This window comes from Apteryx rowi, unplaced genomic scaffold (assembly GCF_003343035.1).
Source record: "Apteryx rowi isolate R43461 unplaced genomic scaffold, aptRow1 scaffold_323, whole genome shotgun sequence".
NCBI lineage: Eukaryota > Metazoa > Chordata > Aves > Apterygiformes > Apterygidae > Apteryx > Apteryx rowi.
The window spans coordinates 57555-85298 of NW_020449675.1; the positions used below are offsets into that span (position 1 = coordinate 57555).

Consider the following 27744-nt stretch of genomic DNA (forward strand, 5'->3'; position numbering starts at 1 on the left):
GCGGCGGGGGGCGAGGCGGGCGGCGAGGCCGCGTTTCCAGCCCCGTGCCCGGCTGCTCGGGGCAGGTAGACTGCGGGGTCGCCTGGGGCTGAAGGCCCGGGACGCTGACGGAGCAGCCTCCTGCAAGGGCGTTTGAGCCGGGGAGGCACGGCGGCAGGGCGGGACGCCAGGCCTGCAGGGCCGCGCTGGGGGGCCTAGCCGGCGGCGCACGGGACTGTCTGCCTGGAAAGAGGCGCTGGAGGCTCCTGCTGGCGGCTGACATCGCACGCGACCGAGCGCAGCTCATCGACGGCACCTGCCAAAACGTTCGCTAGCCTCTTGAGGTCTCAGATCTCACTCAGAACTGAAATAAGATCAGAACAAACTAACTCACTCCCCAGACTAAGCATGACACACGTCTCAGTTATGTTAGCACTGGGCTTTTTTTTTCCCCCCGTAGTATTTTGTACTCTTGCTAATTAGCAGTGGTCAGCAGCGCTGGTTATCCATACAGAAAGGGAGTAGAGACAAGATGCCATGAGGTATACGTACAATATCATCTGCTGAAGTTACATCGCAACACTTGTGTAATAAGCATATGTCAGAAGAGTGGAAGATGCTGGAGCAAGGAGGATGGGTATAGTAGCAACAGGGATATTAGATCTCAGTTTGACTATGTGCAAAACTACTTAAAGGAAGCAAGACTTTAACAGGAGTCGTTTCCCCCTCTCTGTGATTGTCAAATGAATCTTTGTGCACTCTGTGCCCTGCAAAACTTCATCCTAATTAAATAGCCATGCGCATGATGGGAGCCAGAGGGATACAAATATGGCTGTGATAAAAGCCCTTAGAAGTGGGAAAGAATGTTCAAGGCTCTCAGGTGTATTTTCTCTGAACATAAGAAAACACTTTTTCACTGTGAGGATGGTTGAACTCTGGAACAGGCTGCCCAGAGAGGTTGTGGAGTCTCCATTCTTGGAGATTTTCAAAACCCAACTGGACGCAGTCCTGGGCAACCCCCTCAAGCTGACCCTGTCTGAGCAGGGGGATTGAGCCAGATGATCTCCAGATGTCCCTTCCAGCCTCAACTATTCTGTTCATTTGTTGCACCAAGATTATGGTTTCAGTTATGCATTCCATTCCTGTTATCTCTTGTTGATTCAATTTCCCCTTCTGCATCTCTGTATACTTTATCTCTGTGAAATTTGGGGCCATCTTTTTGCTATGTGTGTAGTATAGCAAGTCAAACCCATAGGTTTTCATTAACTTTCTTCTGTACCAGACCAGACTTGACCTTTGTCACTACTGGTTGATGCAGCTCATGCTCATCTAGAAATAGGACCAAAATTATTATCTCGATGGCCAAGATGACTTTTGACAGCCACCTTCTCCTTGATATTTTTAGCAGTTAGCCGGAAGAAATAAAATCAATGCCTACAAGATCTGTAAATAGGTGATTTGTGCAGTTAAAAATATTTTTGAAGGTAGTTTACTACTGCAAAGTGTTTTTCATTGTTCAGTAATTGGTTTTACCAATTAAACAGCATGGATTTTGGTACAGTCAGATGCAAGGTTTTCTRGAAACAGAGAATGCACGTGGAAGTTGCAGGATGGAAACAATCTATTGGAAAGCTTTACTTCTGAGAAGGGCTTTTTATGTAATAATTGCCAATCAAAAAAATCTTATGCACCGGTGAAGTTTGGAGCAAAAGAACAGTTTAGCTGATAGTTGGACTAGGGACATATTAAACAAAGTCTGATTCTTCTGTTAGTGCTTTTAAAAGGATGCTGAAAAATTTGTGAGAATATCTGGAGATAAATAATTTTCTKGACTGAAAAAGCTATTTCGCTAAGGGAAACTGACAACCTACTTAATTTATCAAGAGTTAGCAGGCAATAATATTGTTGAAGTATCCACAGAGAGTTAAGATACTAAAGCGCTCTAGTTGAGCAGCTCTAGTTGAACGGATGAACGTGTATTAAGATTCAGTCACTGAAGGCTAAACTTTGATAGTCTCAAACTGGAAATAAGACTAATTTTTAATAGGATTTTTGTCTTAGGTGGAGGTGTGGTTTACTGCAGTGTAACTAGCACTTTGTATATTAGTTGTTACTTTGAAAGAATTTGAAACTGTGCAGGTCAGTTTTCATGTCTTTTCCAGCTACTTGTCCATCTTTTGTGCTCTCCTCACATTAAGTTAAGGCTTAAGAGAGAGGATCTGTTTCTCCAGCTTGACTCCTTCCACTACGAACTACTGGAGAAGTGAATCTATCTTTTTCACGCACAGCCTCTCAGCCTTTGTGCATATGTGGGTCCAACAGTGTACAATGCATTATACTACTGTGTGCAAGAAATAAACCACAGCCTTGTTTGGACYCTGTATTTGTAGTTCATTAGCCTGTCTTGTTCTGCTCTAGCATTTGCACAGAGCTTGGAGTATATCTCGGATTTGAAGCTGTCTTGGTACAGTATGCGTCTGACTAGCACTCACCTCCCCAAGTGACTGTGAAGAGAGAACAGCTGCATGGATATTAAATGAACAGTGACCCACTCCAGCAGATCATGCTCCACCTGGTACATCTGTCATTTGTTATAAATCACTTTCATTTTTTATGCATTTAGCTATTCTTTAGGTTGTGTTGTAAAGCATGTTGCTCTTCCTAGTAGGAATGTGCCTTGAGTAAAAATATACAGTTTGAACTCTGGACAGCATAGCTTGACATAAGAAAGACTAAGATCTGAAATTACTCCCCATCTAAACAGGGCTTCCTGTCTAACAGCCTGCAGTGCCATATATGAGGTTCAGTGACTTCCTCCAGTGATCTGTAGTGATGTCACAACTTTAGCATAGTGACACCCTCTTCCCTGTCCRCTCACAAAGTGGATATAGTTCTTCATCCACAGATGCTTTCCAAGTGAAACATTCTTTTGCAGTTAAGAATCTCCAGACATCTCTTCTGTCCCTGTTGGACTTTGAGTACAGATGATAATGCTGTTATAATTGTGTGCATGGTATTTTTGCTGAAATACAATATAGCATGATTTTTATATTGCCATTTTGTGTTGGTACAGAATGTCAGATGTGTTTGAATGCCACAAATTCTAAGCAGTTATTTAATCTGATTGTGAAAATGAAAGGTCAAGCATCCAATTAATATGATAAAATCTTGCTTCAAAGTAAATTTAAGAGACATTAGACTAGAAAGTTAAGTTAATCACAGTAGTTCTCATGAAATGTCTCCTGCAAAATGTTCTATTACTCAGCTATTCTTGTTCTAAGAATGCATACTGAAGTAAGAATCATAACTCACATCACAACAGAACAGCTTGAGTCTTCATTTGTGGTAAATAACAAAGAAATCTAGCTAAAATTGTAATTCACAGATAGCCTATATGAAGAGGTGGCTTGAGACATGCATATTTTGGCTTTGGCCTTTGTTGCACAGATCTCACTGAATCTCTGAGGAGTTGCCAGAAGCACTTTGCACTGGGCTACAAGGAAGTCTGGGAAAGCAGTATMGCAGGAGAAGAGTGTTCTGATATTTGTTCTGGCATTCAGATCTCTGCTCTGACTTGGATGCATCAAGCCCTTTCTGCAATATAAGGCTATATTTACTCCTGTGAAGACTGCAAGTGGCAGTAATTTTAAAACAGTAAGACTTCATAGAGTAGTCATATCTGTATGGAGTTTTAACATGGAGAGTTTGGAATCCCAATACCTGACATAAGAGCAGTGGGATTTGAACAGGCTGATGCAGAAAGAAATGAAAATGTCTGAGTGAGATTCAGAAACTTCTGTTTGAAATCTTTGGAGTATTTTGCATAGGCATGCTTCTGTCTCTCCTTATGAGTGACTCATCTTTAGATAAAGATGAAACTACTGAGGCATTCAGGCAGATGAGATTAAATTGTGACATAGTGTAGAATAACAATTCATCTGTCAGATAACTTCAAGTAACAGACAGAGCCAAAATAGATCTTCCATGCAATACATGAAGAGAATAACTAATGAAAGCACAGAGGTAAAATGATAAAATATTTTGAAAGGAATGTTTTTGTATATTATGGTAGATAATTATAACCTCTTAAAGAGTACCATGTTCCTGAAGACAAGGGTCAAAACAGGAATTATTGTATATGTGACAGATTAGCATGATTATATATTTTTCAAGCAATAACACATTAAGGCAATTCAGAATACATTGGAAGTACAAATCATTTTCTATTCCTGTACAATTAAAGATGAGTTCGAGTACAACAGCTTAATCAATGACCGGGACAGTGGGACAGAATGCATCTTCATAAAGGTTGCAGGTAACAAAAAAATGGGGGAAGCAGTCAACACACTGGAGGATAGGGTTTATGAATGCCCAATCTGAGTTTTGTGGCTGCTTGAACATGTGTGGATAACCCATGAAGCAATTCTTTGTTCTTAATGTGCTAGAAATTCATGTGATAAATATGAAAGGTGTTCTTCTGAAATTAACCTTAAGTTCAAGATCTATAAGGGAAGAAGTGATGAGGAAACAGTTTGGCATGAACATAACAGTAGACATAACTATTGTAGACATAACCATTAACTGTGTTACAAGACTGAGACAGAGTTACCTAGGCATTGGCATTTTCTTGCTCCATATTAAGGTCTCGGTTTATTTGCATTATTCATGCCAGGTGCATGAATAATGCCATATGGCAATACTGTGTAACCTCACATACCCTTAATTACCTGATACATGGATCTCTAAGACATGTATTTTGTGTCTGGTAAAACTGTTCATCTGTGCTGAAAAGAGACACTTCCTACTACTATACTCAAATTACAGGACCAGGGCCAGGGAATCTCCATATTCAGAATTGACAAGATCCCATGAATTTTCTTAGGGAAACAGAAGAAGCTGATGGTAGCTTCTCTTCACTATTCGGAGGAGCTAGCATTTGAACATGATGCAGTTGGACTGAAATGTTAAGGACAGGAGAGATCCTAGGACTGTTTGGAATGGGAGAAAATGATATATAGATTTTTCAGCTGTAGTTGAGTGGAAAAAATCAAYTATAAATCTGTGGAAAATCCTTCACTGAGAGGGAGTTTGCCTCCAGCTGAGGCAGTCTGTGTTACCAGATGCAGCCATGATTCCAGGACACAAGTTCCTATTGATTCCGATCAATATCAGCTATGTGTTCTGTTACTTATACCATATACTCGCCACACGAAGCTTGGGAACTCTCTGCTGAATTAACACTTTTTGCTTTGTCCTTGTTCTGTAGGATTTACTTTTTTATTGCAAGCAGAATTCCCCTGGCACTGATGTTTGCCCCTGGCACAGATGATGTCCTGCCAGATGGAAAATCTGTCAACATTTGTTTGGCTAATGAAGTCTTTACAAATATTTGTCTCAGTGCCATAGTTGCTGGGCACAGGCAGCAGAAAATGCAGAAGTTTCACTCATGCATAAGAATTCATCTGCTTACAGAACAATTTAAGGGGTGAGCAGTCATTAGGAGAAAAGGAATGCTCTAGATATTCATATAACCTTGAATTACGTGAAAATTGTGAGTCAATGCACAGGACTTGGAGATGCATGTAGATTTAACCTAATTCAGATATTTATTTTAATTTTTCTTTAGAGTAGCTAAGTGTACAACCAAAACCCTTAGGTACCTTGCAATCTCTTATAAACTTATCCAAAAGGATACTACACAGATGCTCGTCTGGAGCTCTGCTTAATGCTATGACTCCTTGTATTTGCAATTTAGGGTTGGAGCCTTAGGGAGATTTTCTAAAAGATTTCTGTTTCCACATTCAGTTAGACACATAGTGAAAGCTGCCTTTAAAAACAAAACAAAAAAGGGTTTTTAGGCTGCCTCTTTTCACAAAATGTGCAGGAATTGGATTATCTGTCAAACTAATGTCTTCCATCACACTCTACTAATGTTGACCAGTGGGCTCAGATTTTATTGGAAGACGCAAGGTGTGATTAAATATATATTTTTTTTTTCTCTCCAAGAAAGTGAAGTTAATATTGGGACTGACATATAAGGGAGTATTCAAACTCAGGATAAAAAGTAGTGGTTTTACAACAAGGAGTTAATGGTCCTTTCTTCTTATTTTATAACTATCTCTTCTTACTGGAGATTGTGTTCCAGTGCAAAAGTAGAGATTTGTTCACGGTCAGTTGTGTTACTAAGTAGATGAATTGTTTGCCATTGTACCCACTGGAGCTCTTATCAGCTCTTATCAGGCATTATTACTGGATCTAACTGTTATCATCAAGCCTGAAAGGCGTCATTGTTATGTGTCATCCTGCCCAATTCTTTACTGACAGGATAGGGTGCTATCTTAGCCACTTAAAGATGGAAGCAGGGGKTTTTTTTGCTACAATTGTTTAGGTATTTGATAGAACTGAGGAGTTGTAAACGATTTAGCTACCTAAAAGTACTGAGTTCTTTCATCTTAAACATCACTCAGCTGGATTCTTCTCCATTCAGATATTGTAGGAACACTTTTAATGAGAACACTGAATGGCAAAGACTGAGTTATATCTCTATACTGCTGGCCTTTGGATAGTCTTGCCAGATCTCTCCGTGGCTTCAAGGATGTTGAATAACACAGGGACAGAGGACTACACCTCGTAGGAGTCCTTGGATGAGACCTCTGAAGATGCAGGAACAGTTACTTATAGTTACTTATAGTTACGTTCTATGTTACTGTGAGAAGGAACCTATGCTGTTTCACATTGTTTTCAATTGCCCCCCACATGCAATTTTTTGGAGGAGGGACAGGGCTATCAGACTGTCAGTCTTGGATGCTGTGAAGAAAGCCTAAGTTCAGATGAAATGTCTTTCTGTCTGGACTGTCTACTAGAGTAGCAAGTACTGCTTTCCTAGCCGTGAAGCAGTGGTAGCTGACAGTAGAGGCTTTTTATAACTGGTTCTTAAATTAGCTTGTGCAGATAATGGTTAATCATCCTAGGCCTTCTGGTATCTCCAGTGTTTTCTTACTTTGGTCAGGATTGTATGCTCGGAAAGAGTTATAAACTTATGCTGTAGTAGGGGCTAACAGGTTAAGTTTCAAGTATTCTCTGCTCAGTTGTCACCCAAGAAAGTGGCATTTTCATACACAAGTAGTTACCATCATGGCTCTAAATATTTCTGTGAGTATATAATCTGTAGCTAATTTAGTTCTGAACAGTATATTTGACATCTATTAACAGGAAAATCAAAGGTTTTAGTTATCGATAGCTTCTGGGGACTTCATAAATACTGACACGATTCACTGAGTCCTAATTGTTTTCTTGACGCTTTTTATCATGCAGGTTCATAGCCAAGAACATTATGAGGCTGCAGCGTCTGGGGATAACCCATGTTCTGAATGCAGCAGAGGGGAAGTCATTCATGCATGTGAACACTAATGCAGAGTTCTATGAAGGCACAGGCATCAGATACCATGGCATTAAAGCTAACGATACACAAGAATTTAACCTCAGTCGCTATTTCGAGGAGGCAGCTGATTTTATTGAGCAAGCACTTTCCCAGAAGGATGGTAAGGCAAACTGATATACCTTTCTGCCTTATTTTTGGTACATTGTATACCTTTCTCGGTCATTTATTTCACTGTTTAAAATGGTTCTTTGTTCAGATTTTTGGCTGAACAACCAAGTTGGGAATTCAGATCAAGACTCAGGATTAAAGATGCCTGAATACACAATAAAGCATCTTAATCTGCTGTCTGTAAATGTGTGTCTCCACTATATGGCAAATGGAAGTCTGTCATTGCAGGAATGACTTTGGAAAGTGAAACAGCTACTGCATCCTAAAACAGTGCCTTTCTAGGAGAATGTATTCTTATTTTTCTTTAGACGTGTGGTGAATCACCTGAAAAATCAAGAAAATAAATGTAGGGTCTAAAAGTTGTTTGGGGACACTAGAAATTATAAATTAGAGGAAGGATTGATATAGGTAATGCATAGCTGAAGAATACTCACACAACCTGCTATATTTTTTTTTCTAAGTGTCTCCAAATGTACAAAAAAGTTTAGAGACTGTGGCCCTATAATTTTTATTGCATTAAGTTGTTAAAGTTTTTTTTGACAATTACCTCACTATTCCCTAGGGTTGCAGGAAGGCTGGAGATCATATTTGCAATGTTGCTGATTGCCACATTTCTCTACAATGTGTTTCCTCAGAGCAGAAATCCTAGGACATAGTGCAGTGGGCCAGGCAGTGCTTCCTGTTGTCTGACTATTTCAGTATGCCACTTATTTCTGCATATATTTAATTTCTTTCTTGCTTCATGACTGAACATCAAAGAGGAGGAAAGAGAACTCCCATAATTTTATGAGTTCTTTCTCTGAAATGGGCAAAAAGGTGGACTAGAGCTGTGGTTTGCTTTTCATAATGGAAAGAAGTTACACCTCAAATTTGGTACAGTATGAAAAAGTCTAAAAATTAAAACACAGCTCTTCCAGTTAGCTTTGTGACCCACTAAAACAGGTTATGGTAGGAGGAAGAGTTTAACAGTGCTAGCTGTGCTGTGACTATTCCAACTGAGTTTGACTAATAATACCTCACAGTGATCTGAGCAGTCACAGAATTACTCTGAATTTGCAGTAACAGTTCTATTTGGTAGGATTCTTTCGGTCTTAGTAGCTGTCCACCAGGCCTGTCACTGTTCTTTTACCATGGCAGACAAAGAGGAACTTTGCAGCTTGTCGAGCTGGAGCTAGTTCTCAGATACAGTTCTTACTGCTGAAATTTGATAGTCTTTGTTAACTACTGAAGGTTGAGTAAGGACAGTTAAGAGGAGTGCAGCAGTATCTTCTCCTGCAGTTTCATTTTAGCACTGTAGTTGCATGAAGTTCTGGAAGGCAGCTAAATGAAGGCAGATTTGTTTTACTAAAGGCAGCTGTAAAACTCACTGCTTCTCACAGAGGAAGGCTAGAAACCCTTTTGCTTCAGAACATTTGCAGAGGGGAAGTGAATTGTCTTCCACATATCTGCTTACGAATCCTTAAATCTTGTTAATTTATGGCTATGGGGTTTCAGGAAATGTTAAGAATGAATTGTTTTTTGTTGTTTAACTTGCTTGTAATCAAGACTGCAGATCAAGGCAAATGTGGTAATGGGCTTTCTGTTGGTGTGGTTCAGAGCAAACTGTGGATATCACGAAAATGTATGCATACAGTTCATCTGTTCTTTTGTCTCAGAAAAAAATTTACTCTGGAGACTAGGCTGGGGCCACATCTCCCACTGCATTTGAGCAGAGGAACATTTTTGTGTCTGGAAAAGCAGGTCAAAGAGGAAGCAGCTGAGAAGGAATCAAATCGAGTCAGATTTCTCACAGGGAGAAATGGCCTGTTTTATTATTGTTGGGTACCCCAACAAATATGTGGAATGATTTCCCCAATCAGTTAGCTGGAAGCATTTTGTTGGTGCTGGTGTGATTAGATGCTTCCTGTTCTTGTTGCTGCATACAGTAGTCAGCAATTTCATTTACTGTGGTGTTTATGTGACTTCATAAATGGCCAGGGAAGTAGCCAGGTGTCATCCAGCATAGAGTTAGCATAGGAATTACCAGCAATGCAGAGTAAAGGCTGAGTATCTTTGAAGAGATGTAGTATATGACAGACAGCATATTTCTCTGTACCCTCTGTCTTCAGTTCAGTGTATTTTAAACTGAGCGCCATTTATTTCTGATCACTGGTACTGGTCATCTTTAGGGGCAAGGCTTATTCCAAAACACAAAGAGTGGAGAAGCGTAGTAAATAGGCACAGTTTGAATTTTTGCAATATAGCAGCAAATACATTTTAGTGTGAATGTTTGTGAGATACAACCACTTTTCTCTGCATTTTTCTTGATGACAGATTGTGTAGCTACTGAGAGTGGTAGCACCTTTCTTCCAAGTTTTCTAAGTCTTCTGTAGCATTCAGAATTTAGAGTCCCAAGCTGCTGGAGGACTAATATTACCTTTTATATCCTAGCTAGTTCACGTTACTCTTCTATCCTAGATTCTGGTGTAACCCAAGTTATGACCTCTCTTCCCTGCAGGCCAAGTGTTTGTGCATTGCCGTGAGGGCTACAGCCGTTCTCCTACATTGGTCATCGCCTACCTCATGCTTCGCCAGAACATGGATGTCAAGTCTGCATTGAGCACTGTCCGGCAGAAGCGAGAGATCGGCCCCAATGATGGCTTTCTAAGGCAGCTTTGCCAGCTCAATGAGCAATTAGTGAAGGAGGGCAAACTGAAGCCCTAAAACAGAGCACTGTAGTATTTTGGGAAGTTTCTCAAACTCTCAAAGGATATGTGTTAGGTGCTTTAGATACCCAAACCCCAACTACCAAGCTAGGTCACATAATGTGAGGGAGACAGACTTCCTGCTCTTGTCTAGTAAAAGTATCTTTTGCAAACTCTGGTCTTTTAAAATGGCACAAAACTCCCTCAATTCTCAGAGCTGTTGCAATGAAGAAGTGTCTTTAGAGGGGTAACTCCAATGATAACAGCTGTTTTCACATGTATTTCAGAGTCCCCGGCAGACCCTATCATGTATGTGCTTTGCATTGACCTCAAGGGTGATTTATTTAAGCCTTGTCTTGTATCCCACCGGAACACCATTTTCTGAGAGCCCCAGCACATCTCTCTTCACTCACTCTTAATTGAAGTACTGTATTTTCTAAGATTTCTCTTCCACACACACAGGTGCCTAAAATCTGAGCGCAGGAGCTTCATGGAATGGAGAAGTATATATGCAAATGCACAGATGCACTCTCATGTAAAGTGAAGTGTATATAGCTTTGTGTTTAGTGTGGGTATATGCAATACACACGGAGGATTCAAGTGCGGTAGTAAAGACATTCAGAGCCCTGTCTTAATATACACTGTATTTCCAAGAATATTTGTATCTTTTGCTGTTGTGGTTGACATGAAGTAGTCTGATATTAACTGTTTTTTTATTTTTATTTTAAAATCATACTAGAAAAAAATGTCAAGAGCAAGTGTTGAAGAAAAAACTTCAGCAAGGGAGAAAGAATGTCTGTATCGAGTAATGCTTGTACCAGGTGTAAGGTAAAGTCCTAAGTAACAGAATAGAATGGCTCCTGAGGTTTGTATGGAATTACAGTGCCTCCCTTCGCCCTCACTGTTTATTAGACTTGAAAGCTTGAACTGAACCAGCACATATATAGATTACTTCCAGTAGGACAGCACACAGGTGCTTACAAAGCAGTTTGTAGAAGTACACTGTGACTTGTTGGATTGCTTGCATGGTTCCATTAAATAGAAGTGAGAATTGTTAAGTATCACATGGACTAGCAAGCATTTCCTTTCTAATAAAATAAATGAAGTCATGGTTCTGTCTGACATGCAGATGAAATGAGTCATTGCATTGTTGGGAGAGGAAGCTTTGTTTACGGTATGCCTGACAGTGTGTAAATGTGTGACTGAGTTAGCRTAGCACTGTACTAATACAAAGGGTCTCCCACAGAAAACTCAGAGCTAACTCGGGTTAAACTAATAGAACCCTGAGATGTTTATGCTCAGTTTTTATGTGTGCTTTAACGTAGATACAGATTTAAAAACTATCACTATTTAACAAGGAACACTTTTGTATTAGTAATGCATATAACCCCAGTTCCACAGTTTTGTATATTCAATTCATTTATCGAAAATCACAAAGGACATAGATTGTTTTACTTCTAGTTGGTTTGTTTTTTTCAATTTAATCAGATAACTTTCTTGAAATTAAACTCCAAGGATATTCTGGTTGAAGACAGGGCTTATTTCAGTTTCCTTGCATAGCATGGGAATTGCCAAGAAGCAGTATTTGTCTTTTGTGGCCTCTAAAGGGACAACTGGGGAACACTGCATAGCAGGTGTTTCCTTTCACCTCCCTACAGTCAGTCAATATTTAGTGCTTGCTCTGAAGCAGAATGGTTCAGTAATACCTAGCAGTAGAGAGTTCCTTAGGGTAATTGCACACCTGTTCAGTGTCTCCCATTTTATCAGGTTTAAATGAATTGCTTTTTTCAAAATTCCTTGTTACTTCTTTCATGTTATGCTGTGTGGGGAATAGAAATACTGACTTTCTCTTTTCTACAATACTGCCTTTTTCATACAGAAGTCCTATTTACAAATCATGCTTTTTAAGTTTTTACTATGGGCATAGTTTTTTTTTTTTCTCTCTACCTGCACCATGTATTCATAACACCTATCTATACTACAGGAAAAAAAAAAAAACAAGCAGAGATGCACATGCATGCACTTTGGCATTGATCTGTGATTTGTTACTTAGAACTCAAAAATTCCAGTCTAATAAATGACTAAACAAACTATTTGGTGTTAGATTTTTGTTACTATCTCAAAGAGTATAAAAATACTAGTAGCTGTCAGATTAAAAAACATATGTTTTGTTAGAATGTGATAAAATATGTTAAAATGGTGATGTTTTTGTATAGTTCTACCGGTCCACAATGAACTGTCTGAAAATATAGACAAATTAAGAAATATAAGAAAATGTTCATGTGTTCAGGGTGTTCTTTTAATTCATAGGACACTGCTCCATTCTAGTGGTAACTTCAGTGATACTCTGGCCAATTTATTTCAATACAACAAAGCTTAATTAACAAATATGTTGTAATATGAGGGGGAGAGGAATAAATAAGACACTTATAAATTAATTAAACTGAGCTCTGAGACAGCATATCCTAGTTTGAGTTACTGATATGTGACTAATTAAGCCATTTCTAGCTTTGCCTTTAGAACAGGCTAAAAATAGTTAGGATGTCACACCACTGCTCCATTAATGGATTATACACGGCCTCTTTTATCTTTCTGTTTAAGTTCTAGAATGTTGCAAATTATTCTGCCTATTTTAGTGGACCAAGAAGAGTTTATATTCCTCTAATCCATAATCATATGCTACGTGCATCTTAGTGTCTCTTTCTGACTGTGGAAGGCAAAATTGTATTAAAAAGAGGAGTGAGACCTCTCTACCATTATAATGTGACATTGACAGAATATCAGAAGTATGCCTTTTTGTTTTGAAATTACCATGTAGCTGCCTGTTGCAATGAGGCATTCTTAGCATGCTAGTTGGGGAAGATACTTTTAAAAACAAATAGGCAAGCAGAAATGTTACTTTTTTGGTGTTTAAACCTTTGCATTATGGCTAAAATAGTGTAGTCTGGATTTATATTAATATGTTTATCCTGAATAGCAGCATGGTACTTTTTGTGTAGATAGAGCTTTGGAGAAGGGATGGGGTCTCTGTAGAATATGCATCTGTCACAGAACAAGGATATCCAGCCTGTCAAATCCATGGAGGGGGAGGAAAGATGTGGGGGAGAAGCTATTAGCATTTTATAACAAGGAGCAAAGAAGAAAGTCTGGTTAGATAATAATCCCTCTAAAATTATTATATATATAAAAATAAATTGACCTTCTACCTCATGCTGAACCAAATTTCACCCATTCTATAAGCACAGGGAAAGAGTTTGTATCTTAAAATTAAGATTCAAAGCAAAAATAACATTTTCTGAGTGCTTTCTGTCCTCATCCTTCCACCATGCAGCTAAGACTACACTGTTGTCAACAACAGTGTTATATCTAGCATGCTACTCTGAACCAAAGGTACTGCCAGAAAATACTTCACAGAAGGATGTTGCAATAGGTCACTGCTGACAAGTGAGCATTTTGCAAAGCTATTTCAAAATTAGACTTATAGCAAACGAATGCAAGACTAGCAGCGAGTATACACTCTATTGCAATTCCATTTTTGGATGTTGAGCGTGTGTCAGTATTGGACACATTTTTTCCTCCAACATGAGTATACATGTCTTATCTCTCTTTGTATTGTGAGAATTAATTAAACTTCATAAAAGGCTTTGGAAATGAAAAGCATGGTGTATAATAATATTACATGCGCTTTGACTTGAAAGACAAACTTGTGTCTTTATATGTTCCTCATGCTGAAAAAAAGAACCATAGCAGTAGATAATGATATTTGCAATGTTTATTTTCATCACTTAAATATTTTCAATAAGATGTCTTCTCTTGACCAGAAATAGTTAAATCTCTGATGCTGGAATTGGAAGCAGGATTTTTTTTCCTTCTTTTTAAATCAGTTTTGCTGGTTTACTAGGATAGTCTTAGCATAGACGGACTATCTAATGGAGTCTCACTTAGTATAGCACAGAGGTTTCTTCTAAAATTACTTTCTGGGCTCTGCCAACGAGTAAACAGAAAATAGAACAGGCCTCAGACATAGTTTCCAAGGATTTGTTACTGAGAATTTGTATCCTTATTCTGTGTTAGATAACTCATGCTGTGTATGGCATTGCAACTCTGAATCCAGATGAGCAATTGCAAACCACGCTTTTGATTTTGTTTTGGGTAATTTTCTATGAAAAATTGGAGTTGGTAGTCTATAATACCCTACTGAACRTATTATTAAAATCCATAAATTATATAGCGGTCAAATTATTTGGCCCTAGAGATAAAAACAGTCTGTACTAACTGTCTACAGAAATTTTATTTTTTCTTATCATTCAGTTACTAGTAGTTTCACAGGCCTTTCACAACCCTTCTTCTTTTTCTGATGTATACTTCTGGTATACCTGGAGCTGAATGTCTACTTTTGATTGTAAAGCGCTCTCTCTGGTAGATACTAAACCAGAAAAAAATATATTCAGCAACAAAAAAAAATCTTAGTAGGAAGGTTAGCATGGTGTTAAATAGCTGATTTTCTCTTTTTTTCTCCTGGTACTGCTTTGTTTTAAAAATTCAGATGTACCAATTCAGTATCGCTCATATGTTCTTGGTACATAAAGTACAAATAATCTGACTAAGCATATGGAAAACTTATTTTATGTTGATAGTGAGATTAATGACGGAAGCTACTATGTATTGGGCTTTGACTGTTRCACTGAAGAATTAACTCTTGCTTTTGCCAACCAGTTTACAAACATTTAAATGCTATTGTATGTTAATCATAGTATATGTTACTATATTTTCTTCACAGTAAGATTATGTATGTTTCTTGTGGAAATAAGAGCTGCTGTTGCTGACTCTTGTTGTTTGTGCCATCTCATAACTTCGGACCTTCCTTATATTTTGCCAGCCTCTCAAATCATTCTTCCACTAATCAGTGGATTTGGAGAGATGTGCATAGTGCCACATTTTGGTTTATATTCTGCAGATAGGTTCCTGAACCAAGTTGATCATTGAGTTAGTTCTAAAACAGTGGGTGAAATTATTAACTTCTGTAACACAAATGTTAGCTAAATAAAATCTCACCACTATTAATCATTCATCAGCTTAGATATCTGATACACAGCGGTAAGACAATACAGGATGTATGGCTAAAATCTTGTGCAATTTCAAAACCAAAAATTAAGCTGGTGTCCGAGCAACTCCCTTATGGAGACAGTATATCCTACTGTAAGTACCACAATAGAAAAATGATACAGTCTTGTCAAATACAGCAAGTAATGTGATATGGCTATCTTGAATTTAAATGCAGCTCTATCTGTGAGTAAATCAAGAATTTCTGCTTATAATTTTTGAATGGGCAATGACTGACTCCAGTTCTTACCCTCTGGACAACCTGTTCCTTTGTACTGTTTTGGAAATAAACCCTATAAACTCAGATTGCCTGAGCAGTTGAATTAAGGCTTTGTATTTTAATTCCAATATCTCAAGGGAGCCAGCTAGCTGACTCCCACCAGATGGAGCTATATGCTTATTATTCTTCACTAGATAGTCATAATTTCATCTCTGAATGATGGTATTGTATGATTCTAATGTATTTTCTTGTTATCATCAAAAAAGGTAAGTCACCAGTATGAGTTATCATGCATTTGCTCATCTCTGGTGGGAGAAAACTAAGCTTCCATTTCTTCTTGGCTTCTTAGAGGAGTTCACAACATAGCATTCAGCCTGATATATTCAGAAGATAGTACATGGCTCAGCAGAATTCTTGTGAGACAGATAGAAGTCACCTGGGCAAGGCTGGCTTAGCAGCATCTCAGGAAAAGAACTGTTTGAGAAGCAGGGAAGCTCTTCTTCATCTTTGTCAAAGACTGAATTCCTGGGCAGTGTATAAATTATGAACCTAATTCATAAMAAAATTTAAACTGTGCACCTGTATCTTAGTGCTTGGATATCTAACAGAACAACCCTTGCCCCAGGTATTGTGGGGGTACATTTAGCACCAGAAGTTACATATGACAGAACTGATTTTAGAAACCATTTTACATGTGTGTGCCTTCATAGTACAGTGTTGCAATTTAAGCTCAGTAGGACACAAGTTTGAGTCCAAACAGCAGCAGCAAGGGATTCAGGCTAAGTATATGATGCCAGTTTACTACCTGTACCCACTCCCACTAATATATCTGATGCTTTCTTAGCTGGACTAATGGTGTTCTTTCAGCTCAGAAAATAGCATCCCAGTTCTGAGGATAGTGGATTCAAACTCAGTTCCACCTTCTGGGGCGGGGGGAAGAAGGGAGGTCATTATGAAAACATCCTTGATGTTATAAATCACAAATGGGTTTTGTTTTTTCCTGTGCTGTGTGTAGAATGAATTGTTCATGGGGGCTGCAGCCCAGACTACTACTTCTTTCCTTGTTGCAGAAGTAGAGTGAATATGCAACCAACCACAGGAAGTGGAAGAGTGTTTTTGTAGTTAAGGAAACTGAGTATCTAATGGGATTTGGCTTCTTTTCTTCCCTCTACCAAGGCTGCCCTCCTAGACTGTGGACAAGAGGTTTTAAGTCAGAGGCTAAATATAGCTTCCAATTTTGGCTTTCCTAGATTTTTGAATGATTTCTCCCAGTTGTTGGTACAGATAAGTGTTAAGACAGGTAAAAGAGGGGATTGTTTAAATACTTACAGTGAAACTGCATGGAAGAAAATTTTATGTTTCATTTAAAAATAATAGCTGTAAGTGTGATTCTTTTTAGTAGGCCTAACACTGACAATGATGTCATGAACCTGGACATATCTCTATGCAGACATGATGTGAAAAGAAATTAACGGAAACTGAGCTTCGTTAAGTAGAGATATACAATTCTGAAGACATTTAAATAGGGGAATGAGTAGGTGGCAGTTCCTCAGAGATTACCAGTACTCAGCTTTGTTCTATTCTCCTGTTCTGCTTTTCATCTGCGCTCCATTCTGCCATGAGCTGTGATCTATCAGCTCTTCAAACACCAGTTACTTTGGAAAAGGTCACTATGCTACTGGTATTCTTGCCCTGACATAAAGAATACTGAATTAAGATCCTTGCTTAGTGCCTGGTCATCCTTCCCCACTTTTTCAGATAAAATAGAAGAAAAAAATGCACTTCTTTTCCTTGTGGGCCATTAGAACTTCACATTGCACTGTTTCTGAAGAAAAGAATAATAGCTATATTTTAAGGGCTGAAAGCAAAGCTTAAGAGATCATATATAATTTAAAATATAACTTGATCATGATAATCTCACCTGTTCTTAAAAAGAATCCTCCAACGAAGATGAATCCACAGCTTTCGAAGCTGGCATCTGTCCTTTCTTCAGAATCCCTTTTATTTGGTGGGCTATATCTTGAATGGAAAATAGATTTATTAAAAAGTGAGAAAATCTGTGCTTGGAGAAACCTTTGCAAGGTTTGCAAGGGTTAAGTATTTGGACTTCCTGTATTTGTCAGACCAGCATTAATTGCTTTTGCATTTAAGGGGAAGTTATTGATGAAAAATAATCATGCTGCTGCTGCTGTTTATAGGGAGAAAGGAAACAGCACACCTCAGACAAATTATCAACATTCTTCAATAAAGAATTATGTCCTGGCAGACTCTGCACAAAAAAGTTTCATGTATAAAGAAAATAGTGTGCTGTATTCCTCTATAGAAACAGAGTAACTCCTGTGATGGTAGGATGAGGAGGATGTGGGCTGGGGGGAAGCAGGAATAGGGAGAGAGACAGTGCAAACAGTTGTATGCAACATAATGCACATTGCACATAGTTGCACGTATGCACATATGCAACATAATTGCACATAGTCTTTGGACTATTTGGAAAGAAAGGCCCCTCCGAAACGTGTTCATTTCTGTAATTTTGAGAAAAAAGAAAGGGTAGGAGAGAAAGCATGTCACAATATATTTCAGATGCTATTGTTTCAGGAATGGACCATTGTGCAGAATAGTTAGGCTAAAGCTCATCTAACTCAGTGCCACTATTGCATCTGCTATGTGTGTCTGTGTGTGGAAGGCAGAAGAGGTGAAATGTCCTCAAATCATCATTGCCATTATTTGAATATATTATTTTTCATCTGGGTCATACCAAGGGTGAATGTGCCCCTCACTTTAAATTCGGTGACACCTGTTTTCCATGCCAGGTCAGGGCAATTGTCAGAATGGAATGCAAGCCTTAGGTGATGAGTCCTGCAGCAGTAGGGAGAAGACAGACAACCCCAGCTGTTTGCAGTGTTCAGACAGGTAGACCAGAAGGCAGAGCTCAGAGGCTGTTATTGACATTCCAGCTAATTGTTAAAAAATGCTGGAGTCCAGTGATTCACTTAGCATCTGTTCTACACAAAATATTTTCACGGGCATGAACTGTATGTGTATGTGTAGTTTCTAATCTAACTAAATGTGAGATGCTTTCTGATTAACGTATTTAACCTGACATCATTTGTAAATAATGTGGAAATGTCTATGGTCTTGAGGCACAGAGCTTATGCAACTGTCCCCACTATCATCTTGTTTCTCCAAGGGAAAAGAAGAATGCCATAGAGGAGTTTTAAAAAATGACACATGAACGCATCTTGGGCATAGATATCCTAGGTATAAGGTCAGCTCTTTTCTAATTGGTTGTAACGTGATTAGAAGTCAGTCTTGCCATGTTCTTGTATTTAAAATAAGCAAATTTTCTATAATCAATACTTGTACAAAATGTCAGCAGAAGTAGTGGTATGCAATGATATTAAAGCAAATGCAAAAAGTGAGAAAAAAGTGTGGAAGAGCACATCAGAAAGCATGGTGTGCAACATTCTGGCTGTATATCTTTACTAATATGCTCCAAATAACCTATTATTTTTAAGGAAAACTAAGTAAAAAAACTTCTCATTTTGAAAAGAAGCTCTTTCCTGTTTCTTCTAGTCCATTTATGAAACAAAATGCAGAGATCCTTGTTTTGTAAAGAAAAAGAAAGAAAAATATGAAACCACAATAACTTATCTGCAGAAACTGAAATGCATAACTACTGAGCAACAGTTTCTAATTGTGCTTACTTTATACTTGAAAAAAAGCAATAAAAAACATAGGAAAAATAGTCCCCAAAAATGAGTCTGAAAACCTTTGAAAGAGACAATAACCAAAGTTTCAAATATGGAGGTAGAAGCAGATTTTAATTATAACATTGTTAGAAAAATTTGCAGAAAGACTTGTCAGGCTGCAGCTCATCCTAGTCTTGTCAATCACCATTGTTGCCAGGCAGAAAAATGAAGCATATGAGAAGTTTTTAAGCGCACAGAATATTTTTTGCTAAACCACCCCCACATACCCATTTAATTTCTGACCCATACTGACAAAAGCTTAGATGAATGAGTTGTTGTCTGGCCCTTCCCACTTTGTATAGTCATTGGCTGGCTTGGTTCTAAAAAGGATTTTAAAAAGGACAATAATTTGCCTTTGCCTGGGATCTGAGGCTGTGAGGGTGCTGAAAAGCTAATCTGTGGGCTGCCACCATGCAGATCACTTGGGCTGTGTGCTCTGTCTGTGTCTTAATCCAAATTGCATTTCGATCGGTGGAAGGGTGGCAAATGTTTAAAAATGATGCTACAGAAATCATTCCTGAGATCACTGAAAATACAGAAGCACCGATGGAACAGACTTACAGCGACAACAACAATACAATGAACCAGGCAAAGCATGGGGGAAGACACATACAACAGTCTCCAGACCCTAATGGTAAGAAAAATAACATTATATTACTGTTTTAAATGCTAATAGACAGTTTATGAGAGGATACTTATTATCATCTATGGGTATTTATTAAAACCTTTCGGTGTGGACCTAATGCTGTAAGTGATAGAGAATTACATCTACTGTGGAAGAAGTATCCATGTAAGCATCAGGAGGGATATGCCAGCGGTGACTGATAAAAAGTGTGGTTTATCTATTGAACAATCCTTAGGTACTACAATATGCATTCCTGTCCTGCCCAGGTGCTATCTGCAGACACAACTCCAGGACATAAAACCTGTGGAAAAACTTGGCTTTTAAACATACAATACAAGCAGCAGTAATCCGTGGTTTAAATTTCCCTGTGTAATGTGCTTGCAAGCATTGTGCCGAATATCAGGGGTCTTCTTTCTCTCTTTGAAATTAGGATGGGGCAATGGCTTGGGAGTGGAGCTAATAAGAATTCTTAAATATTTAGAAAGAGTCATACTAGTGGTGTCTTTAAGATCACACAATGAAAAAGTCACGTGGAGGTTACAGTGAGCTAGACCAGAGCAGTGTGCTGGTCACTGTCCTTTGCCAACAGTAGCCTGATCTTCAGGCAGATTCCAGTAGCCAGAAAAACCTGTTATGAACAGTTAAAGCACTTCCAAAGCAAATTTACGCCCAAATGAATTGGAGGGGACTCTCACTGTTCTGCAGAAGTGTGACTCATGGGAACCGTCTGACTACTTTGACACTACTGACATACTTCCTAATATGATATCACTGTATTTAGCCAAATGTCTGACATCAGCTATGATGCAGAAGAACTTTGTGAGGAGAGCTGGGAGATGGGGGGTTAGCACCAAGAAAGAAGGAGTTCTGCTGGCAAATAGGCCAAACTCAGTGTTTCAGACTAATGTGTTTGCCTGCCAAATGCACATAGCAACAAGTCAAACTTGCAGTTTCCACTACTGTGCATTGCAGATCTGAGCTAGACTTCTTTTTCTGTGGACAAATGGAAGGGAGTTGTGTCCTTCTGCYGCAGCTGTCAGTTAGGGGTTTAAAGCCATGCCATTAACAATATTTTAAAAGAAACAAAAAAATGAAGCAATGTTTTTGAGTGTGCCCTATCATAATGTTCTTAAATACGTAAAAGAGTGAGCTCTCTGCTTCTCACAGGCATCTCCACCAACCACTAGATCAAAACAGGCTGATTTTGTAACTACATCTGAATACCTTGATTTTCCAGCCTCTAACTACTCTGGCATCGTTTGGGGTGGGGGGATGGGGGTGAATCTGTCCCACTGAAATGTGCATATTTTTGGAGGTGGAAAGAACATTTATTTAAGAAAGTGAGAGAAAGAAAAGGGAATTGGATAGTTATTCAAGATACACAATGGTCTCACATACTTATTTTAACACCTTTAACACAAGGAATCAAAACTATAGTCCAAAAGCTGCCAGACCTTCCTGGCATGCATGAGGTTGCCCAAGACCATGAATAATTTTGCAGTATGTGGAATCTGTGCACATACAGGACAGGACATGTGTGTGCAGTAAAGAAATCTATATGGCTGAGGCAAAGGTCCATATATCCACCCATATCTGCCTATGTACTGTGATGGTATAATACACCTGATTCAGACTGTTATTTTCAACCCAGAAAGAAGTAATTTTCCTAAATGCTTAGGTAGTTTGAGAGGATCAGAGTAAGCCTACATGGGGTTCAGTTGCCAGTATTTTCATCACAACATTGTGACGAAGTTCAACTGATTTGATTAATGCAGTCCATAAAACTTTTAAAACTGCATGTCCTGAAAAGCTGTACRTAGGTACATATAAATCCAACCACTAAAAATCATGGTTCCACACTTCACAGGAGAAAAAAATTAAAAAATGAAAAAGTATGTATGAATATAGTTCTATTGCTAATGGCTCAGGGTCAGAATTCTGTGTCGATGTACCAAGGAGGGAAACATCTTGTACACAGCAAAGGTAATGGGTCTAGGAGAGACAGCCTTCTCTTTGTAAGCTGACCTGTAATAATTTCCATTACAAGTTAACCTGAGTTAAAATTATCCTTCTGACTAAGAGAAGAGCGCTAGCATGCATTTATCTAGATGGAATTCTTTGATAAACGCCTTAAAAAATCAATCTCTGTGTCTTTCAAACACGTCAATTAGCAAAGCATCCTGCTTGGCAAAAGAGACCCCCTTTGGCAGTTGCCCTCTTCCAGCTCATGGAAGGAAATCCATCCAAACATCCCTTATTCAAGGAAAAGGTCTATTCCTACAAACAGAAAGTTTTTCTAAATTCTTAATGCTAAAAATCTTGTATTTTCTAATGCCTATTCTCTTTGCCTATTGCTATCTATTAAGAAAAAAGGGGGGGGAAACACAGTAAGGTTTCTAATCAGCCAAAAGATGCCTCTAGTCTGAAAAAAATGTTGTGGGACTTGTGGGATTATCACAGAGAGCAGGAAGCTTGGAAAACCTAATGCCTGAAGAGTGGGAATTCCTTAGCACTGTTGTAGTCTGCTAACATCCCTAACCTGGCACACAGGTTATGCTAGTTATAAATCACTTAAGGGACACTTCCCTTGTTGCTAAAGAGTGTAAATCTGGAGTCAACCTCTGAAGTCAATAGAACTCAATCAGAGTAAATGGAGAAAGGTTTTGCCCACAGGTAAATGAAGCCAGCAGAACCACATCTGAATTCACTCAAAGCACCTGCTGGTGTTGGGACTATTGTTCAGAAGCTGCGCTGCCCACCAGCACAATTCTGTCATGGGATTTACCTAGTGGCAAGAGACAGATTTTACTCATCAATCTGTACATGGCAATTCAAGGGTCTCATAACTAGAATGGCCAAAAACTCAGAGGCTACAAGAATGGGTCTTTGCAGATACTCCCTCCAAAATCTGTCATTCAAGCTCAGAGCTAGATATCTGCTACAGAAACAAAAAAATTGCTTTTGCAAGGACGGGGAAGAAAGTACTCAGTAATTAATTTGTTTCTCGTTTGCAGATGCTTCTGACTTTAGCTGCAGAGAAATGCGAACCACCCGCTATGTCACTGAGGGACCTTGCCGCAGTGTCAAACCTGTCAAGGAACTGGTCTGCTCTGGCCAGTGTGTCCCCTCACACCTCCTCCCCAACTCTATTGGTAGAGGGAAGTGGTGGCGTCAGAATGCCCTGGATTACCGCTGCATCCCTGCTCACACTCGCACGCAGCGCATCCAGATGGTGTGTCCTGAGCAAGAGACTCGGACTTACAAATTCCGAGCTGTCACTGCCTGCAAATGCAAGCGCTACACTCGCTACCACAACCAGTCTGAGCTCAAGGACTTTGGCAAGGAAACTGTCAGGCCTCAGAAGAACAAGAAGCCCCGTCTCTCCAGAGCCAGGAGCAGCAAATCCAACCAGCCTGAGCTAGAAAATGCTTATTAGACTGTTGCTCTGAGTGATACAGCCCAGCAGCTCTGGGTATTTTACAAGACATCAAATGGCACTCACAGGCCGCAGAATGGGGTTCTGGCTGCAGGAGGTTCCAATTCCTCCTGCTAAGCTGGGTCAAAGGCTCACATAGTCCAAAATCTATCAGATTATAACAATTGTGGTCTGATAAGAGAATGAGATAAACTGAGCTGGTGGTAGCAACACCTAAATTCAGTCTGAAAGGAGAGGTACACCTTGGAGATTTGCATGAGGTCATGTGGCTTGTACTTTGAGGAAGGCAGAGGAAAGAGGAAGTGTTATGGTGACAATCACTATCATGCTTTGTTAGAAGTCATTTTACTCACTTTATATGACAGGAACGCCAATGTCCCTTTCCAACTTTTCTAGGCACCACAATGCAGGACAAGCGTGAGATTAGGGAACCATCAGGAGAGTTACCACTCTGAATGAGTTGAATAAAGTTAATGATAGCAAGGATTTCAACAGTTATGGTGAATAAAGTCAAGTTGTTAGGAAATTAACATCCTATCAGATGTCCTCATGCCCCAATTGATTCCTCTAATGAGGAAAAACACACAAAAAAATGACACTTGAGTTCTCAAAACAAAAGTGTGATAAATCTATTTCATATCTTTAATTAGAATACTGGAGGATCAACAGATTCAAGGCTGACATTTGACATCTAAAACACCAGACTTGTTTTAGGGACAATTCTACTGACTGGAGCAGATTTATGAAATGGATGCTCCTCTCAAGCCAAATAACCACACTGATGTGACCTGTAAATAGCTAATGATGTGCATAATTTTTACGTAAAAGATACCGATTGTACTTTATTCCCTCAAACAAGATTGACTTTAGCATCAACTTAGACATCTCAATTTATATTTTCTATTCTGTAGAGTTTGGATCATCTGGCCGTACACTTTTTAGTGCCAAGACTGAGCAAGCCAAGTTCTGGGAGTAAAGTGCCGGTTCTGCATTAAAGTGAGCCTCTGCTAATTTAAAAGCCATGAATTCCTCTTGAAAAGACTTTGGTATGCACAGTTTAGTTTGACAGTAACTTTCCTTTACTTAGCTTCTCAACATTCAGACTAGTGTTTGTGTTTTTACATTAAAGAATATTATTGGAAAGCAAATATTCACATGCTGTATATATCCTATAGAAATGCTAAGTCTAGTACCAGATAAACACAATTTGGGATGAAGATGGTTCCTCACTGTTCTTATTTTCTGTGTAGAATTTATGCTAAAATCATATAAACTATGGAAATTTCCATTGTTGATAGATTTTGCAATTATTTTATATGGGACCAGAATCTAGAGAAAGAAGCTATTGTTTCAAAGAATGAATTATGTATTTATTTTTTTCTCAGAAATTATTTATGCAATATTTTCTTTGTAGAGGATGAGAATTAGTACTGCTTTAAAAATATTAGTCTGTTATTTTGAATTTTAACGATATTGTTAATAAAGTAGCAACACTGATTAATTATAGGAAGACTCACTGATTTTCAGCTAAAGTATAAAGCTGGTTTGCTGTAAAGCCTGTGAATCACAGAACAGTCTGGGGCTTGACTCTGGCCCGGGAACTACATTTCTGTGCTAGAGAATGTCAGGGTCCTTAATTCTCAATCAATAACCCACACATCTCTAAAGAAACTCTGTCCTGGGACTGCTCATTCCAGTGCATGACATTTCTCACAGTAAGTCATCCTGGGCAGCTGCGGAACTCAGAGCCATTTCAATATTCTCATTTCTCCTTCCCCTGGGAGAGAAAAAATCAGCAGACTTCAGTTCCCTCCTACTCCCAGTGACACTTCCTGATTCAGATGTTTGCAGCCTGATAAAGCTACCAAAGTACCCAATAAAGCCATGAGCTTTCAATCAAATTGCTTCAGATTTTCTCTCATTGAAAAAAAAAAAAAGGTAGAACCCCCTTTGCAGGAACTACAAAGGCCACTTTTCTTTAAGAAACAAAGACATTCTCCCATTAAATCAGGGAAAACTGAGCTTGGAATGCATGTCATGTGCAGGTCTTTAAATACTGTTGTAAAGATGAACAGCTTTTCCAAGACAGTCAGCAGATAAGGGTCCTTTCACTACTATTATTTGAAACCTCATAGACAAACCTAATAAAGACTCTTGTCAGCTATCTGGGACAGCATTTTTCAGACTTATCTGTGATTTTAGGTATTTGGCACTTGGGAGTTAATTTTCAGAGGTCAGGATGAGCACCTGCAAGGGCTTCTTAAGTCAGTAAGAAAAGCAGAAGTCCAGTTCCTCTGAAAAGTTGGTCCACAGACTCACTGGCACCTGAAGTTCCTGGATTTTTTTTTTTTTTTTTTAACGTTGACTGTGATAAACCAGTAGAAAGAGACTTACTCCACTTTATCTGGAACTTCATGATGTATTCCAGGCAATTTAAAAGTATAGGGCTTGCTGCAGGTGAACCACTAATATCTTTCTCCCAAACTTTTCACCTTAAAGATCTGCTCTTCCAAAAAAAAAAAAAATCTCCCACACAGATCTCTTACCAAAAGTGCACAAGTTTTCTGCTGTCCAGCATCTTGCAGTTGACTGACTTACAATGTAATGATTGGTTCTTTGCATATATAAAAGCTTTAACAAGAATGTCAACGGACAAGGTGTCCTCAGGCACTTAGACTATATTTCTCTCAATGCCCATCCTGTTCACAGCTGCTTCTCACTGGTTTCTTACCACAGGGTAAAAGCGGAATAGGTAAGCAGTCTGCAGGTACGCTTTGGCTTCAGTAATGTACCTGAAACAGCCCCCCTCCAACCACCTCTTTTGCAATTTATGTTATCAAAGAGGAAGAGGAAATAGAACTATTCTGCAAACAGCTGGAAAAATCTAAATGTGAGGAGTTTTACAGTGAAGGACTGCTACACCCCCCCCCCCCGCCCTGGCCCCACACAGGGTCTTTTCAAACAGACCATTTGGGATTTTAATTTTTTTTACTCTCTAATAACAAGGCGTGTATGATTTTAGCTTCAGATTAGTACATATTACTTATAGCTGTTAGTAATGCTCTAGAACGGAACAGAAATTTAGGGAGCTTTATTAATCCAATAAATTATGTCAATGCTGAAAGCACTGTTTATGGGTTAAGGGATGTGCTGTACAGAAGAGACATTGTCTCTGACTGTGGCTTTGCAAGTGAGCTCCTTGCAGCATCTGCAGAATGTTTCTGTTTGTCTTTCACGTCAAATCTATACACTTCCACTTATTCCAAAGGTTGATACTGCACACAGGGGAAATAACTAGAAACAGAGCACCTTTCTAGTTTGTCCTTACATCAAGTGAAATATTACTGGAAACATAAGCCACTCATGGGACAGGCTCTTCCAAAGTGATGTGTGCTCCAGAGGGGCTTTGTAAGGAGCAGAGACCTCTTGCACACTCCTTTTATGAGAGCATTAAATAATCTTTCTTCAGGCCTATGAACGCTTCAGGCAAGAGTACATTTCTCCATCAGCATGTTTGCAATAAAATAGCACAATGGTACATTATTTAGGTGCTACTGAACTATAAACAGTAATATATCACTGAATCTACCTTTATTTGGCTGGAGGGGACAGCTGCCATAGTGGTCAGTTCAGAGGAAAAAAAAGAATTGAGTTGCATTTGCAGACAGGGCTCAGTGTATTTCTGCAAATCAGCTTTGAGCAGTTATTTGTCCCCCTCCGCACCTTTTTTTTCCATCTCATGTAGACAATGAACCATGGTGCTTTTTCAACCACATACTGATTTACAATAAACTGTCACTGTGCCTACTTTATTTCTTTATCTTGTAAAAATACAGTTCTGCTGATGACTATATTGTTCAGTGAAAAATAAACTTACAGGCAGCACAAATATCCTGCTGATATCCTCAAGATCCCAAAGGTCTTGCATTAGATCCAACTTTTTAATTACAAATTGCACAGTTAAGAACATAACTTCTATCCAGTCAGGCCCTAGCCCAGCAAACACATTGTGTGTGAGCTCTGCAAATGTGGCTGAGAAAGTCAGCATCACAAAATACAGAAGGAATAAACATGTATTTTTTTTAGCCATATGACATCAACTTATAATTAGCTTGTTGCACTGAAATTGGTGCAGCATATGGGTGCCCAGAACAATTTTTCTATAGTAAACAGACTCAAAAGTCTTAAATTAACACAGAAAATATTTATATGTAGCTTGAGTTTGGATTGAACATGCTGTGCAGCCGTAACCTGAAATTTGAATAAACTGAAACTTGCTTTAATAAGCAAGTAATGGAGCCCACAGTTTAAAATAAGGCTGGTTCAAGTTGCTGAACTTGCAACAAATGCATCTGATATTACCCAGGTGCACAAAACAGGACAACAACCCTGTACCATG

The 27744-nt window shown here is 38.9% G+C and overlaps 2 protein-coding genes across 3 annotated transcripts; both read left to right on the forward strand.

Annotated features, from left to right (window-relative positions):
* Positions 1 to 2334: 2334 nt before the first annotated feature.
* DUSP3 (dual specificity phosphatase 3) lies at positions 2335 to 15619 on the forward strand. Of its 2 annotated transcripts, XM_026071260.1 has the most exons (5): positions 2335 to 2554; positions 3427 to 3633; positions 5246 to 5464; positions 7294 to 7520; positions 10026 to 15619. In XM_026071260.1, exons 3-5 carry the CDS (start codon positions 5286 to 5288, stop codon positions 10229 to 10231), a joined length of 612 nt encoding a protein of 203 aa, XP_025927045.1. In that variant the 5' UTR covers positions 2335 to 2554; positions 3427 to 3633; positions 5246 to 5285; the 3' UTR covers positions 10232 to 15619. The 2 variants fall into 2 exon arrangements, with proteins under 2 accessions (XP_025927045.1, XP_025927046.1); XM_026071261.1 differs by lacking the exon at positions 3427 to 3633.
* A 3537-nt stretch (positions 15620 to 19156) lies between these two features.
* SOST (sclerostin) lies at positions 19157 to 25209 on the forward strand. Its single transcript, XM_026071324.1, has 2 exons — positions 19157 to 19918; positions 22924 to 25209. Exons 1-2 carry the CDS (start codon positions 19696 to 19698, stop codon positions 23343 to 23345), a joined length of 645 nt encoding a protein of 214 aa, XP_025927109.1. The 5' UTR covers positions 19157 to 19695; the 3' UTR covers positions 23346 to 25209.
* The last annotated feature ends 2535 nt before the right edge of the window (positions 25210 to 27744 follow it).